General features: G+C 32.5%; 1 protein-coding gene across 1 annotated transcript in view; it reads right to left on the reverse strand.

Moving 5' to 3' along the window:
* Positions 1-1,020: 1,020 nt before the first annotated feature.
* Positions 1,021-13,469, reverse strand: part of LOC115880980 — a 38,265-nt gene continuing 25,816 nt past the window's right edge. Inside the window, exon 4 of the mRNA XM_030898325.1 lies at positions 1,021-1,383. Coding sequence (XP_030754185.1) covers positions 1,156-1,383 — 228 coding nt within the window. The 3' untranslated portion in view covers positions 1,021-1,155. The remainder of the gene's footprint in view (positions 1,384-13,469) is intronic.

Below are 13,469 nucleotides of genomic sequence, written 5' to 3' on the forward strand. Positions count from 1 at the left end.
AACTTAACCAAAAAAAAAATAGTTTACTTGAACTTTATTGCGATATACAGGGTGAGTTTTCTACGATGTTCTCTATGGGTATCTCGAAAATTACTGGAGATAGAGAGTCGGTTAAAAAAGAAAAGAATTGCAGTTTTGTGGGGTCATAGATATGCGCCTTTCAGATTGTGGAAAAAATTCATGGCTTACTAGATATTTCGAAAAAAAAAACAAATTTCGTCTATATTACAAATTGTGTCTAATTTCATTATAATCTGTTTTAGACAAAAAAAATTAAAATAAAAGTTGTAGATAATCATATCTTTAATGATATCGTGTTCTCCGTGTTTTTCTTTCTAAATCCTGTCATTTTTGACATATGATACAAACATATGTTTTTTTTTAAATGGAAACTATAGTTGGCCATGACTTCATAAAAGGCGCCATTTTAAGCTTTTTAGCGATCTAAGCTATCATTTTTTTTTTCGAAAAATGACTGGAAAATTAAGTTTTAGGAAGGATACATCTATAAAAACCGTTGACGTTCTGTTGTGGCAGTGTTTAAAAAAATTACTATATTATTTTGTGGATTTTCTTACAGTGGCGAAATACCCATTGTTTTCAGATGAAATAAATAAATAAAAATTTTATTTTTTAAAAGCATTTGAAAAAGCCAAAAAAATATCTCTATCAATGCTCAAAAATACTAGGAATACAATTAAAGAACCTTACACAGACGAGGCTATGATTTTTCGTTTAAACCAGACCTATGCAATTTGGTTTTGTGAATTGGTCTGGTTTTGTTCGAATCGCTCGACTTTGAATCGGATTTTAAGTGGGAATTAACAAATTTTTTTTGAAATTAACTTCATCACCGGATTTATACCACCAAAAGAAATACGAATCGATCATTAAGCTAATTTAGCCCGACTGTGGAACTGTGGAGTTATCTGGTTTTATCTGATTACCCCTTATTTAGTTCGACGAATTTAAATACATGCTTAATTTTTTGTAAACAATTTATTTTATTATTTTTTTTAAACATAACAGACGAGAAATAAGTTAAGAACAGACACAAAAGACAATAATAAATAAATAAATTACACTGGACACCAATATGGTGTTAAAACACTAAGAATAGTCCGTTTGTACTGCAGCTATGACAGGAGAAATCTGTTAGTTGGCGGGAATTTGGGCTCGGTACGCCATCTCTTGGGCGCTCTTGGCGTCGAAGTTCCTGCCCCAACCGCCACCGCCCCCGTAACTGTCGTGGCCGCCGCTGCTGATGTGCTCGTGGTGCTCGTGGTGGTCGTGGTGAGGCTGAGCCACAACCTCGTAGGTCACGTGCTTGTCCTGGCTGAAGAGTTTTTTCAGGCCGATGATGACGGCTAGTACAAGGGCGAGCTGTAACAAGAGAAGTTTTGTTAGTTTGTAATGAAAAACGAGATTTAAATTGTCAATTTTTAATAGGATTTGGAGTAAAATTTAAAAAAGGACAAAATTCTGATTATGTATACGAATATATTGTTAAGTTGATCTGCAACAAAGTAGGATACGATGTAGAAAGCAAAAGAGTACAGTTGGAGGTTGGAATCTTTGGTAACAACAGTAAAATAAAACACTAAATCACAACAATATATCAAAACACTTTTGTTTTTACACAAAAAAATGTGTAAAATTAAAAGTATTTTAGTGTATTGTGATGATTTAGTGTTTTATTTTGCAATCAAAAGAAGACTGTGTAGGGCACGCAATTTCCTGACCAAACTTAACAATAGCTGTAATGTAACAAGTTGCGAAATGAATGTATTTTAAGCACGGGACGGAAGCAGTTTTGTGAAAATATGAGTGATAATGGCGAGTCTTTGGATATTCAACAAGCTGCTGAAACTGCGCTATCCACGTTAGTGCCCGAGAAGTCGAAAAACCTATACGAGACCATTTTACGATATTTTTTATTATTAGGCACTTTTAGATACTAGTGTATATATATACACTTTTAGATACTCGAATCTAAAATAAATATCAAAAACTGTCAATTTCAAAACGCTTTCACAAAAATATATGTTATGTGTAAGATTCAAGTAGCGTTTTCACTTAGCACCAAATTTAGACTAAATGAAGAGCCCTGATTTTTCTTATTGTCACCTATGTCTCTGATGTTTTTCAAATGTGGTATGCGAATGTGGTATTGAGATGCGAATACCGTACACAGCCTCATCATACAAACATTTCAATTCCACATTTTAATCCACATTTTATTCCTCCTCAACATTAGCAGTTCCTTTGCTGTTTTAGAATTAGATCTTTGGATGGAGAGCTTACTACGTCTCTACTTCTGTCTGTTTTTTTTTACCTAAATTACCTTTGAGCTCATGTCCACTTTATGTACAGCCTGACTCTCTGATTATATCTTCATATTTATTTTTTAAATTTTACAGTTTCCTTAGTCTATCCAAAATCGTTTAGCCTTCCAATATCCAATGCGCCAATCTATTCTAATGTTGGTAATTTTTCTAGGCATCTATGATTCTTATTGTGTCTCGTACTTTGGTATTCGCTACTCTGTCTATCGATATATCGCCTTATACAGGGTGAGTTTCCTAGGATGTTCTCTATAGGTATCTCAGAAACTACTGGAGATAGAGAGTCAGTTAAATGGGGAAAGAATTGCAGTTTTGTGGGGTCATAAATATGCGCTTTTCAGATTTTCGAAAAAGTTCATGGCTTACTAGATATTTCGAAAAAAACAAATTTTGGCTATTTTAAAAATTGTCCCTAATTCTATTATAATCTATTTTAGACAAAAAGTTTTCAGATAAAAGTTGTAGATAATCACATCCCTAATGAGACTGTGCTCTCCGATTTTTTCTAAAGCCTGTCATTTTTGACATATGACACAAAAATATGTTTTTTTAAATTTAAACCATAGTTGGCCATGACTTCATAAATAGCAACATTTTTTAAGCTTTTCAGCGATATAAGCTATAATATGTTTCTTTCACAAAATTACTGAGTTATAGCCAATTTTTATATTTCTTGACTAATTTTATTTAGTTAGCCATGGAAACAAGTTCAATCGTCGTTGCTCTCAGAAATGTGAAATTGTCACGTCCAATCTTTGTAAATTAAAATAAACAAAAATTGTAAATACGAGTTTTTCAGATGAATAAAAGCGTGTGGGTTCAACTTTTCTTGGCCATACAGTTTCGAGAATACGTTTACCGGTGAGCGTTACTTATGTTTTTTAGAGAACGGTTGTAAGAAATGTTAAAAATTATTTTATTATAATAATTATGTCGACTCAGGGATAGAAAGAGGTGGACCAATTGCTTGGATCTCCACGGTCACCTGACCTATCCATTTTAGATTTTTTTTATGCGGTATGGTTTACAACAAGGTTTACAAAAGAACTTATGAACTTATGAGAGGCACTCGAAGAGGCGGAACAGGAGAAGCTTAATTAAGTCGACCGGTCGTTCTGTGACAATAGCTAGAAATTCAGTTTTAAAAAGATGCATTTATGTACTCAAATCAATTGCGGATTTTTTGAACATTTTCTAAAATAACTTAAAAGTGTATGTATTGATTATTTTTTAAAGTTTTAGTTTGTGTAATGTAAATTGTAAAGAGCCGTTTAATAATATATTTTGTCTTTTTATAAGTTATAAATCATAACAAAATTAGAACACCATTGGAAACCGTTCTCTAAAAAACGTAAATAACTTTCACTGGTCAACGTATCTTGTATGGTCAAGAAAAGTTGAACCAATAATCCTACACGTTTTTCTTCATTTAAAAAAAAAATATTTACAATTCTTGTTTATTTTAATTTACAAAGATTGGATGTGACAATTTCACATTTCTGAGAGCAACGACGATTGAACTTGTTTCCATGGCTAACTAAATAAAATTAGTCAAGAAATATAAAAATTGGCTATAACTCAGTAATTTTGTGAAAGAAACATATTATAGCTTATATCGCTGAAAAGCTTAAAAAATGTTGCTATTTATGAAGTCATGGCCAACTATGGTTTCCATTTAAAAAAACATATTTTTGTGTCATATGTCAAAAATAACAGGCTTTAGAAAAAATCGGAGAACACAATCTCATTAGAAATGTGATTATCTACAACTTTTATCTGAAAACTGTTTGTCTAAAATAGATTATAATAGAATTAGGGACAATTTTTAAAATAGCCAAGTTTTGTTTTTTTCGAAATATCTAGTAATCAATTAACTTTTTCAAAAATCTGAAAGGCGTATATTTATAACCTCACAAAACTGCAATTCTCTCCCCATTTAACCGACTCTATATCTCCAGTAGTTTCCGAGTTGCCCATAGAGAACATCGTACGAAACTCACCCTGTATAAGAGAACTTCCGTTGCATGATGTGTGATTTTAAATTTGTTCGCAGTTTTCTGCGTCAATGTTCGGGTCCCCGTACCATAGGTACGTCAAAACAGACAGAAGTGCATCTTTAAAATGTTATTTCAATCATCGGCTCAAGTTAGGTACTCATATTCTTCTGATAAGCTCCAAAGTTCGGTTACCATTGCTTATACGTTTTTTATTCAAATACTTGTAACCAGGTTTCCATAATTTGATGTGTGTTAATATAATATACTCGAGTGACAATTACAAGGTTTATCAATATCTGGGTTTCTGAGATTGGAATTTTGATTTTTAATACCAGAATTGTTCAGAGGTCAACCAAAGTTTTTGTAACATTTCTTAAAATTTATTTATGCTGTTAGATAGCAACTCCAGCGTAGTACACCCCGTATAGTGTTTTTCTCAATTATGGATTTCTTTTTTGAAGTTGAGTCAAAGAGAAAAATAAGTACCCATACGCTTCCTTTTTTCAAGACGGTGAACCGATTCATTGCTATATTCAAAAAGAAATAAGAATCAGATAAAAACCATAATAATATGATTGTATAAAATTTAATTCTGATGATACAGTCCAATTGCTAATAGTCCTGAAAAAACTACAAGCACAAATTAATGGACTAAATACAGCCAACAATAAAGTGGGTCTCAAAATAAATTTAGAAAAAAACTAAAGTAATGTACAGCTGGTTCCAAAAAAAATGAATACGACTTTTTACACATTTTTTCGAATATTTGGGCAGTGTATATTTAATGTGTCAAGTATTTTGACATGTTAAGGTTCTTTTAAGGTTATTGTGACATTGTATAAAACAACTTTGCTTTTGACAAAGTGGCAAAAAAAAAATTCAGGACGTCAGCATGACATGAGTAGAGAAATTGGGGAGGGTATCATAGAATGTACTGCCCGAAATAATAAAAATATGTTTTAAATCGTATTCAATTTTATTGGAACCAGCTGTACAACGCAATAGCGGAAAGTAAAGACATTTTAATAAATAGCACAATACTGAAAATAGTAGAAGAATATATATATATATTTGAAGAAACTCAATTATATTCAAATCAAGAATGCCACTCTATCTAAAGAAGATAACAGTTGACCAATGTGTACTACCAGTGTTATGATGTACTATTTATGCATGCAAAACCTGGACACTTAAAAGGACATCATAAGGAAACTGCAGGTCGCACAACGTTCAATGGAACGAAATATGCTGGGAATAACCAAGAGACGCCATAAAAGAATAGAGTGGATACGACAAAAAACCAGGTAATAGATATCATCCACAGAATCAAATCCCCCAAGTGGCAATGGGCAGGATACCTGGCAAGAAGCACGGACAACCGATGGACCACAAAAATTGGACCACAAGCATGGTACCTACGAGGAATTAAGAGACCTAGAAGAAGACAAAACTTAATATGGGACCATGATATTAGAAAATTAGCAGGGATAACTGGGGCCAACAATAAACAACAATGGACCCAACTACAAAGAGAGTATCTAAATATTGTCAGGAAGGCTACAGCATAATTGGAAATTGTTTAATAAGCTGAAAATGATGATGCTTTATGCAGTCGGATAACAAGACTGTGGCATATGCAAATCGCAGGTAGTTCAAGACTATGAGAGGTTGATTTTATAGATTTAATAAATTCAAGATAGTAAACCAAGTTTTTACTACTTATTACAAAAATTAATATGAATAATGAGATCAAAATCATATGATTTAATTCACGGAAACTGAAGCATCCTGTACGTCACACCCATATAAAAGAAGCAAATTAAAATACTTAACAGGTTGAAATATGCGTGTAAATCCCCTTAAGGCGATATTAGAAAATGGACAAGCATCTCCACGCGATATATATCTATGTCGAGATGGAAATCGACGGCCAAAGAGAATGGCTATAACGAGCGCCGCATGCTTCAGTAGAAAGTTGTTCATTTCTCTCCGCAGCAACGCAGCCTCGTGACCCAGTGATCTTGACTCTTTCCCGTATACGGCTCACCTTGGCAGCGGATTCTTGCCAAGTTCAAGGCGTTAGAAATCTCGAAAATACCTGTAGATTGATTCGGTATTCGAAACAGGTGAGAGCCGACCAACAACCGATTATGGAAATGAAGTTAAACTTTCTCAGATGGAATATTTTTCTTTTTGTATGCGGTGTCACCTACAGCATCAGTATTAAATATTTTTAAAGAATATCGTGATTTTTTATTTCAACTTTTCTCCATCTTAAAAAATTGGTCAAGTTGCGAGTCAGACTCGCGTACGAAGGGTTCCGTACCATTCATTATCTATAAAACATTAGACACTATATTATTATAAACTTTTTTTTTCGATTTAGCTGAAATTTTGAATGCGCGTATAAGTAATTTAAAAAAAATGAAGAAACACATTACTAAAAATTGTATTAATCGATAATAAATATGTAAAAAGTAAAAATTAATATGTAAAAATATGTAAAAATTAAAAAAAAACGATTAAAAAAAATTCGCCTTGACTAGGATTCGAACCACCCTTACTACGGCTCCAGCGTCATAGCAGCGTAAAGTCCTAACGCTTTAACCACGCGGCCACCGAGGACTTGAAAGACTCTTACTTGTAAAATTCTCACTTAAAAGATAATGTTTAGTGAAAGTACTTTTTTATTTATAAACATTTATTTAATTCTGTTTTTAGTATTTGTTCTTATAGCGGCTACATAGATACATTATCTGTGAAAATTTCAACTGTCTAGCTATATCCGTTCATAAGATAGACCTTTGTGACAGACGGACAGACGGACGGACAGCGAAGTCTTAGTAATAGGGTTCCTGTTTTTACCCTTTTGGGGTACGGAACCTAAAAATGGACAAAATGATTACAATTGCAAACTAGCAACTTCAAAACATTTTAAAAACATTGTAACTGTGATTTCGATTTTCTGTAGTTGGTGTAAGGGCACTTAAGCCAGACAGCAAACTTTTACTGATTTTGCTGTCTGATCTTCTATTTTTGTTGTGTGTTTTACTGTTTTTACTGTCTTTTTCATACTGTTTAATGTTTTTAATGTTTATTAAACTGTTTTTACTATTCCTTTTTTTCTTTTTTGCTACTCGTGTTATTGCTTTTATGCTGTCAGCTTTTATACCTCTATAAATTGAGAGCCAGAACAATAAAAGAGATAGCAAAAACAGAAAAACTAACAGTAAAAACAGTAAAACACACATCAAAAAGTATGAACGAGGCAGTAAAAATAGTAAAAAGACAACAAAATCAGTAAAGCAGACAGCAATATCAGTAAAAATATCCTGTCTGGCTCAAGTGCACCCGTACCTATTATTTTTTTTAGAAAATATACTGAGTTAACACTTAACGGCTACAGAGTGGTCTACCGTCTACCAGACACGTCGAGCAAAATATTCCTCTATATTTCGCAAACGCAGGCAATTGCAGTAGTGAGGATACGTGTGCCGTCAAGTCAATGGGCCCTGAATAAGTTAGTAAAGCAATAAATTATTGTTTAGTGCACGGAATGCTGATTCATACAGGGTGTTCCATCTCTGGTAGGGTGATTCCTCACGTAAAAATAAGATTTGTTTTTTATATCAACATGAGTCCGATTGTTTCGTAGGAACACGAGATTAAATACTTCATTCTTTTTCGATTTATTCTTCCAAATGCTTTTAGTGATTCAAATTAAATTTTGAGGGTAAACGTTACTACAAGTGCTACCTATGTCAATGCTAAAAAAGTGTCGACAGATTCACCAAGGACGTGTATATGGGTTTTTATTGAAATATTTTTCTAAAAAACATGTGCGCCACTGACTTTTTTCCTCTTATTAACAAAGGGTTGTAGGCCATTTACTGCCGATTAATAGTTGTGTATTGATATTTTGTCCATTTTGATCTCCTCGGTGAGATAAACGCAATTTTATTAATGATCATTAATCAAATTAAAATAAAAAGAAAATTAATAAATTGCTTATTTAATGTAATTTATTACTAAATTTTATTAACATTTATAACACTGATGTACAGTGCTATCTACAATCTACAACAAATTCCCCAAAAAAATAATGGTACCTACTTATTTAAGATAATTACTACAGGTCTATTTTTTAAAAGTTTTAAAATCTTGTATCTTTAAAATGATGCATTTCCGCACTCTTGTTTACAGCGACTTTTTTATGTTTTTTTATGGGAAATCAATGAGTATTTATTTAACATTTTGGCAAGTTAATGACGTTAAAATTAATTTCTTTTATCTCATCAAGGAGACCCAAATAGACTAAATATGAAAACACTACTTTTAATCAGCACTTAACGGTGTGTAGACATTTTGCAAAAGACTGAAAGACAACAAAAGAAAGAAAGCCAGTGGCGCACATATTTTTTTAGAAAAATATTCCACTGATAACCCATATGCTATGACGCATGAAGAATATGACGAATATGTCGACATTTTTTTAAAATATGTCGCACTTATAGTAACTTTTACCCTCAAAATTTCATTCGAATCGCTAAAATGTCGAGTTTGTAAAAAATGTTTGTTATCAGTCTACGTTATGTTTTCTATTAAATAGTGTAATTTAAAACAAAGGTCTCTAAAACCACTCTATATAGCCACTAAAGGAAAATTATTCAGTACCTATAGCCGTTAAAGTTTAAGTAAACGCTTTAACTACAATTATTAAGATTCAAGTGTGCAATTAAAAAGTTAACGCTATTTCCCACCAAATGAAAAGCAAAAACACCTTTTCTTGCTTTATTTTCCGAGTTATAAGAAAATTTAGTTTCATCTCAAGTGTAAATCCGACGGCTATTTTATATAAAAGTACTTATTTACAAACATTAAGAAAGCAGAACTTAACTTCTTTAATGCGTCAGATAAGGGCTTTCTCATTAACACCGCAATATAAACCTGAAATGACACTGAAATCTAGTCTTGCTCTTAAATTCCATTGTTAGAGACGCTGAAAACAAACTGCCCCGTTTACGAACAAGGAGCTTTTACTAGCATCAACTAAAACTACGGCATACTCATAAAAAGAAAAAGAGAGTCCAACATTAAACACACCACACCAAATACAAGTCAAAAAGTTTTAAGAAACGTCTGACTGAAAAGTTTGAGAAAGTCATTGAATAATTTGGCTGATTTCCTTGTAAAACAGACCTACTTAATTTGTTCCTCTATCGACACAAACCTTTCAATAATAATTTTTTATATATATACTTTCTATATACTTTCGAATAAATATCGTTTAATGTCAAAACTGGTGTAAAATTGGGAAAAGAACAAAATAGAGGCTTACTTAAGAAAAGAAAAAAATATTACAGACTAAAAGTAAACCAAACTTTTTGATAAAATGTTTCACCAAAAAAGTTAAGAATCTTTAAACAAAGTAGTTTGAAATTAGAAAAATACATTTTGAAATATATTTATGTCTGAAAATGTTCAATTCGTTTTAATCTTTCTATAATTAGTGTTAATTTTTGACAAGTATTATGTCAGTTTTTAGTAAATGATGTCCAGGAATTGACCTCGCCAAAATTATTATCGATTGTCATTCCCCAGCCGTTTTTGACTTTGATATGATAATATAATGATGACATGAATATATGATGACATGATAATATAATAATTTCCTAAGAATATAGAAGCCCTAGTGCAACAATAGAGTATAGCGAAACGCCTAGCGAATAGCCTGGCGGCTAATGGAACTGGCCCGGCGTCGTCTGACAGACTACGCCAAATAATTAACTCATTCTCATTAGTTACTGGGACCACCTACAGGATTGGCGTTCCAGCTAATCCTCCCCCTCTCGGTCAACGACTGATCGCCATATTTATGTCCAAACTGGATTAGTTTTTTAGAAGTTCTGACAGAAGTTACTTAAGCCGTAGTCTCTCAGACGACGTGACGCCGGACCGTTTGTGTAAGATTTTGTGTATGAGAAACTTTTGTAAAATATGTCCGGGCCTTCGAAAGGAGTGCGTTTAGGAGACTCTAGTTGTGAAGAAATTCTATTAAAATGATATGATAAGGACTGTGACAGTGACAATATAACAATTTGCCAGACAAATGCGTTTGACAATATCAAATATTCTACGAGAAATATACTTTACAATTGGTAGAATACTTGCAATTCCTGTGCAACCAGAGTTAAAGACAATGTTATGTCCTAGTTAATTATTTTTAATGCCTAGAATGTACGAATCCATTTTGTAAAACATGTTCAGGAAAACAATGAACTTTGCCTCATGCTGTAACTAAAAACTTTTTCTTTAACTCCAGTTTTATAACTTATTTTTTTTTATATATAGTATTAAAAACTTATTTCTATATTGTAATGGCAGTTAGTAATTTGGTTTTATTTTTTAGAGCTTAGTAAAAACCTAATTGTTTTTTTTTTCAAATTTATATGTATGTTATTTTATTTTGTACTATATTTTCTTAAAGTTTATATTAATTGAACCCATTTTTGTCTAGATTAGTTCAATTATACATAATATAATATATAATGAAATAAAAATTTGTTATTTTTTGGTTTTTGTGTTTTTTTTTATACTTTTTAGAAGGCGTAGTCCTACAGACTACGCCGGATTTATGATACATATCTATTACCGGACCAGGCTAGCGAAACAAGGTATTGAGAGGCCTTATAGAGAAACTCTCGCCAATATATACAAAGAAGCCAAAGCAAGATAAATTATTTAAAAAACAACACGAACTGGCAAAGGAGTACGACAGGAAACGCGATATTCCCAAAGCTGTTTACAGCAACATTGGTAGAAATCTTCTGTCAATTGGACTGGACCAACAAAGATTAAAAATAGTTCGAGTATATCTTAATAATCTAAGATTCGCTAATGTACAATACACTAGTGGAGAGAAGGGACATTCTAGTGAATAACACAACACTGGAAATAGTAGAAAAAAATATATATTTGGGACAACTAATACACAGCTCGGGATTTCCACTACCAGAGATCAACAGAAGAATTAAGTTAGCATGGAGTACTTATGGAAGAAATTCAATCATATTCACATCTAGAATGTCACTATATATAAAGAAAACATTCGACCAATGTGTACTACCAGTCATGACCTATGCATGGGAAACCTGGACACTTAAAACGGATATCATAAGGAAACTGCAAGTCACACGACGTTTAATGGAACGAAATATGCTGGAAATAACCAAGGGAGATCTTAAAAGAATAGAGTAGATACGACAAAAGACCCAGGTAATAGATATCATTGTCTGAATCAAATCCCTCAAGTGGCAATGGGCAGGACACCTTGCAAGAAGAACAGACAACAGATGGAACACAAAAATTACAGCATGGTACCAACGAGGAATTAAGAAACCTAGAGGAAGACCGAACCTGAGATGGGACCATGATATTAGGAAATTAGCAGGGATAACTTGGGCTCGCATAGCCAACAATAGACAACAATGGGCCCAACTACAAAGAGAATATGTGAGGGAGGCTACACCATAACTGGAAATGGTTGAATAAGCTGAAAATGGTGATGATAAATATAATAATTTATCAAAAATATAATACATCAGGAAGAGAAACCATTGAACCAAAGAATTACTGAGCGTATACAAAAAAATAACGATTTATAAATTATTTGTTGCGTGGATAGTTTTATTACACTATGGAAATATTAAGGCACAAAGGAAAATAGAAATAAAATTCTAACGCTTTATTTTATCAAGTATAAATACGAATAATAAAATAATTTCCATATTTACGGCGGAATAATATGTTCCATGTTATTTCAAAACATTATCTGAACTTTTTTCGTTGATATTACTGACGAGAGAATAATATTAAAATTCTTGTATAAAGATTTTCGGAAGTTCAATTCTTTTTCTCGTATTTATGGATAAAGAAAGCGGAGTTCTTGTTGGTCTTCGGAGATACTTAAGGAAAGATATAAAGAGAAGTTAGTGAAAGCGATTTGTAGAAGTTTATGGTTTTCTCCCATGACAGAAGAGGCTTTTTGCTAAATGTGTATAAATATAACCTACTTTCTTTTTCATTTCTCTATAATTCGGTATGTTTTCTTATAAACTAAAATAAGAATAAGTTTACTCATAGTGAATTACTATTCTCTTTGGTCTTTATAAAGTATATAATGTGAATTTAATATTTGAAAACAAAGAATCATTAAGTTAAGGCTTCGTTATGGCTACGTTAAGTTCATCAGAAAGCAATTGTACCAACCCATTAATTTATTCTAAATCAAAAAAGATATATTGCAATCTGTGAATTTAATCTTGATTTACAATCAAATTTTCATTATCTTATTGACTGTCAATCAGAATAGCAAATAAAATAATTATGTTTGTTTTTCTTTGTTGTCATTTTTACATAATTGTTTTTGATTATATCTGTACTGTTTTTGATTACAGGTGTAAGAGTTAAAAGATTTTTTTGATTACAGATGTAAAACTTTTTCATCGATAGCAGTAAAAAAAACATTTGCTGTAAATCTAAATGATTCTTATATCTTGTTCATCCGGGGACATACTGTATATCGGATTGTCTTTACAAAAGAAAACATTTTTTTATTACTGACATTTACCAAATACTCCGAACCAATGGGCACCTACTCCAGTATCCTGCAGGCAGAAATTTACGCTATCGAAAGATGCGTACAATTTATCTTAGATAGGAACTATCGGAAACAGGAAATTGCCATCCTATCCGAGAGTCAAGCAGCACTAAACGCGATCAATGCAGTAACCATCAATTCGAAGTTGGTCAAAGAATGCCTAGAGAAACTCAATAAATTAGGCAAAAAAAATAAAGTCCTCCTACTCTGGGTGCCTGCTCACCAAGGGATAAAGGCCAATGAATAACCAAATGATTTAGCTAGGAAAGGAGCGACCACTCCACTAACTGGACCAGAACCGTTCTGTTTTTCAAATGGGAACCAACTGAAAGCGGAACTGGAGAATCTAGAAGACTCCATCCGTAACTTGGAATGGGAATCCTCCAACGCTCTCACAAGACATTCGAAAAAGTTCCTCAGAACTTACGACCGAGAAAAATCAAAGGTTTTCCTTGATTTAAGTAAAAA

The sequence above is a fragment of the Sitophilus oryzae genome, unplaced genomic scaffold (genome assembly GCF_002938485.1).
Source record: "Sitophilus oryzae breed Bouriz unplaced genomic scaffold, Soryzae_2.0 scaffold_168_pilon_pilon, whole genome shotgun sequence".
NCBI classification, from domain to species: domain Eukaryota; kingdom Metazoa; phylum Arthropoda; class Insecta; order Coleoptera; family Curculionidae; genus Sitophilus; species Sitophilus oryzae.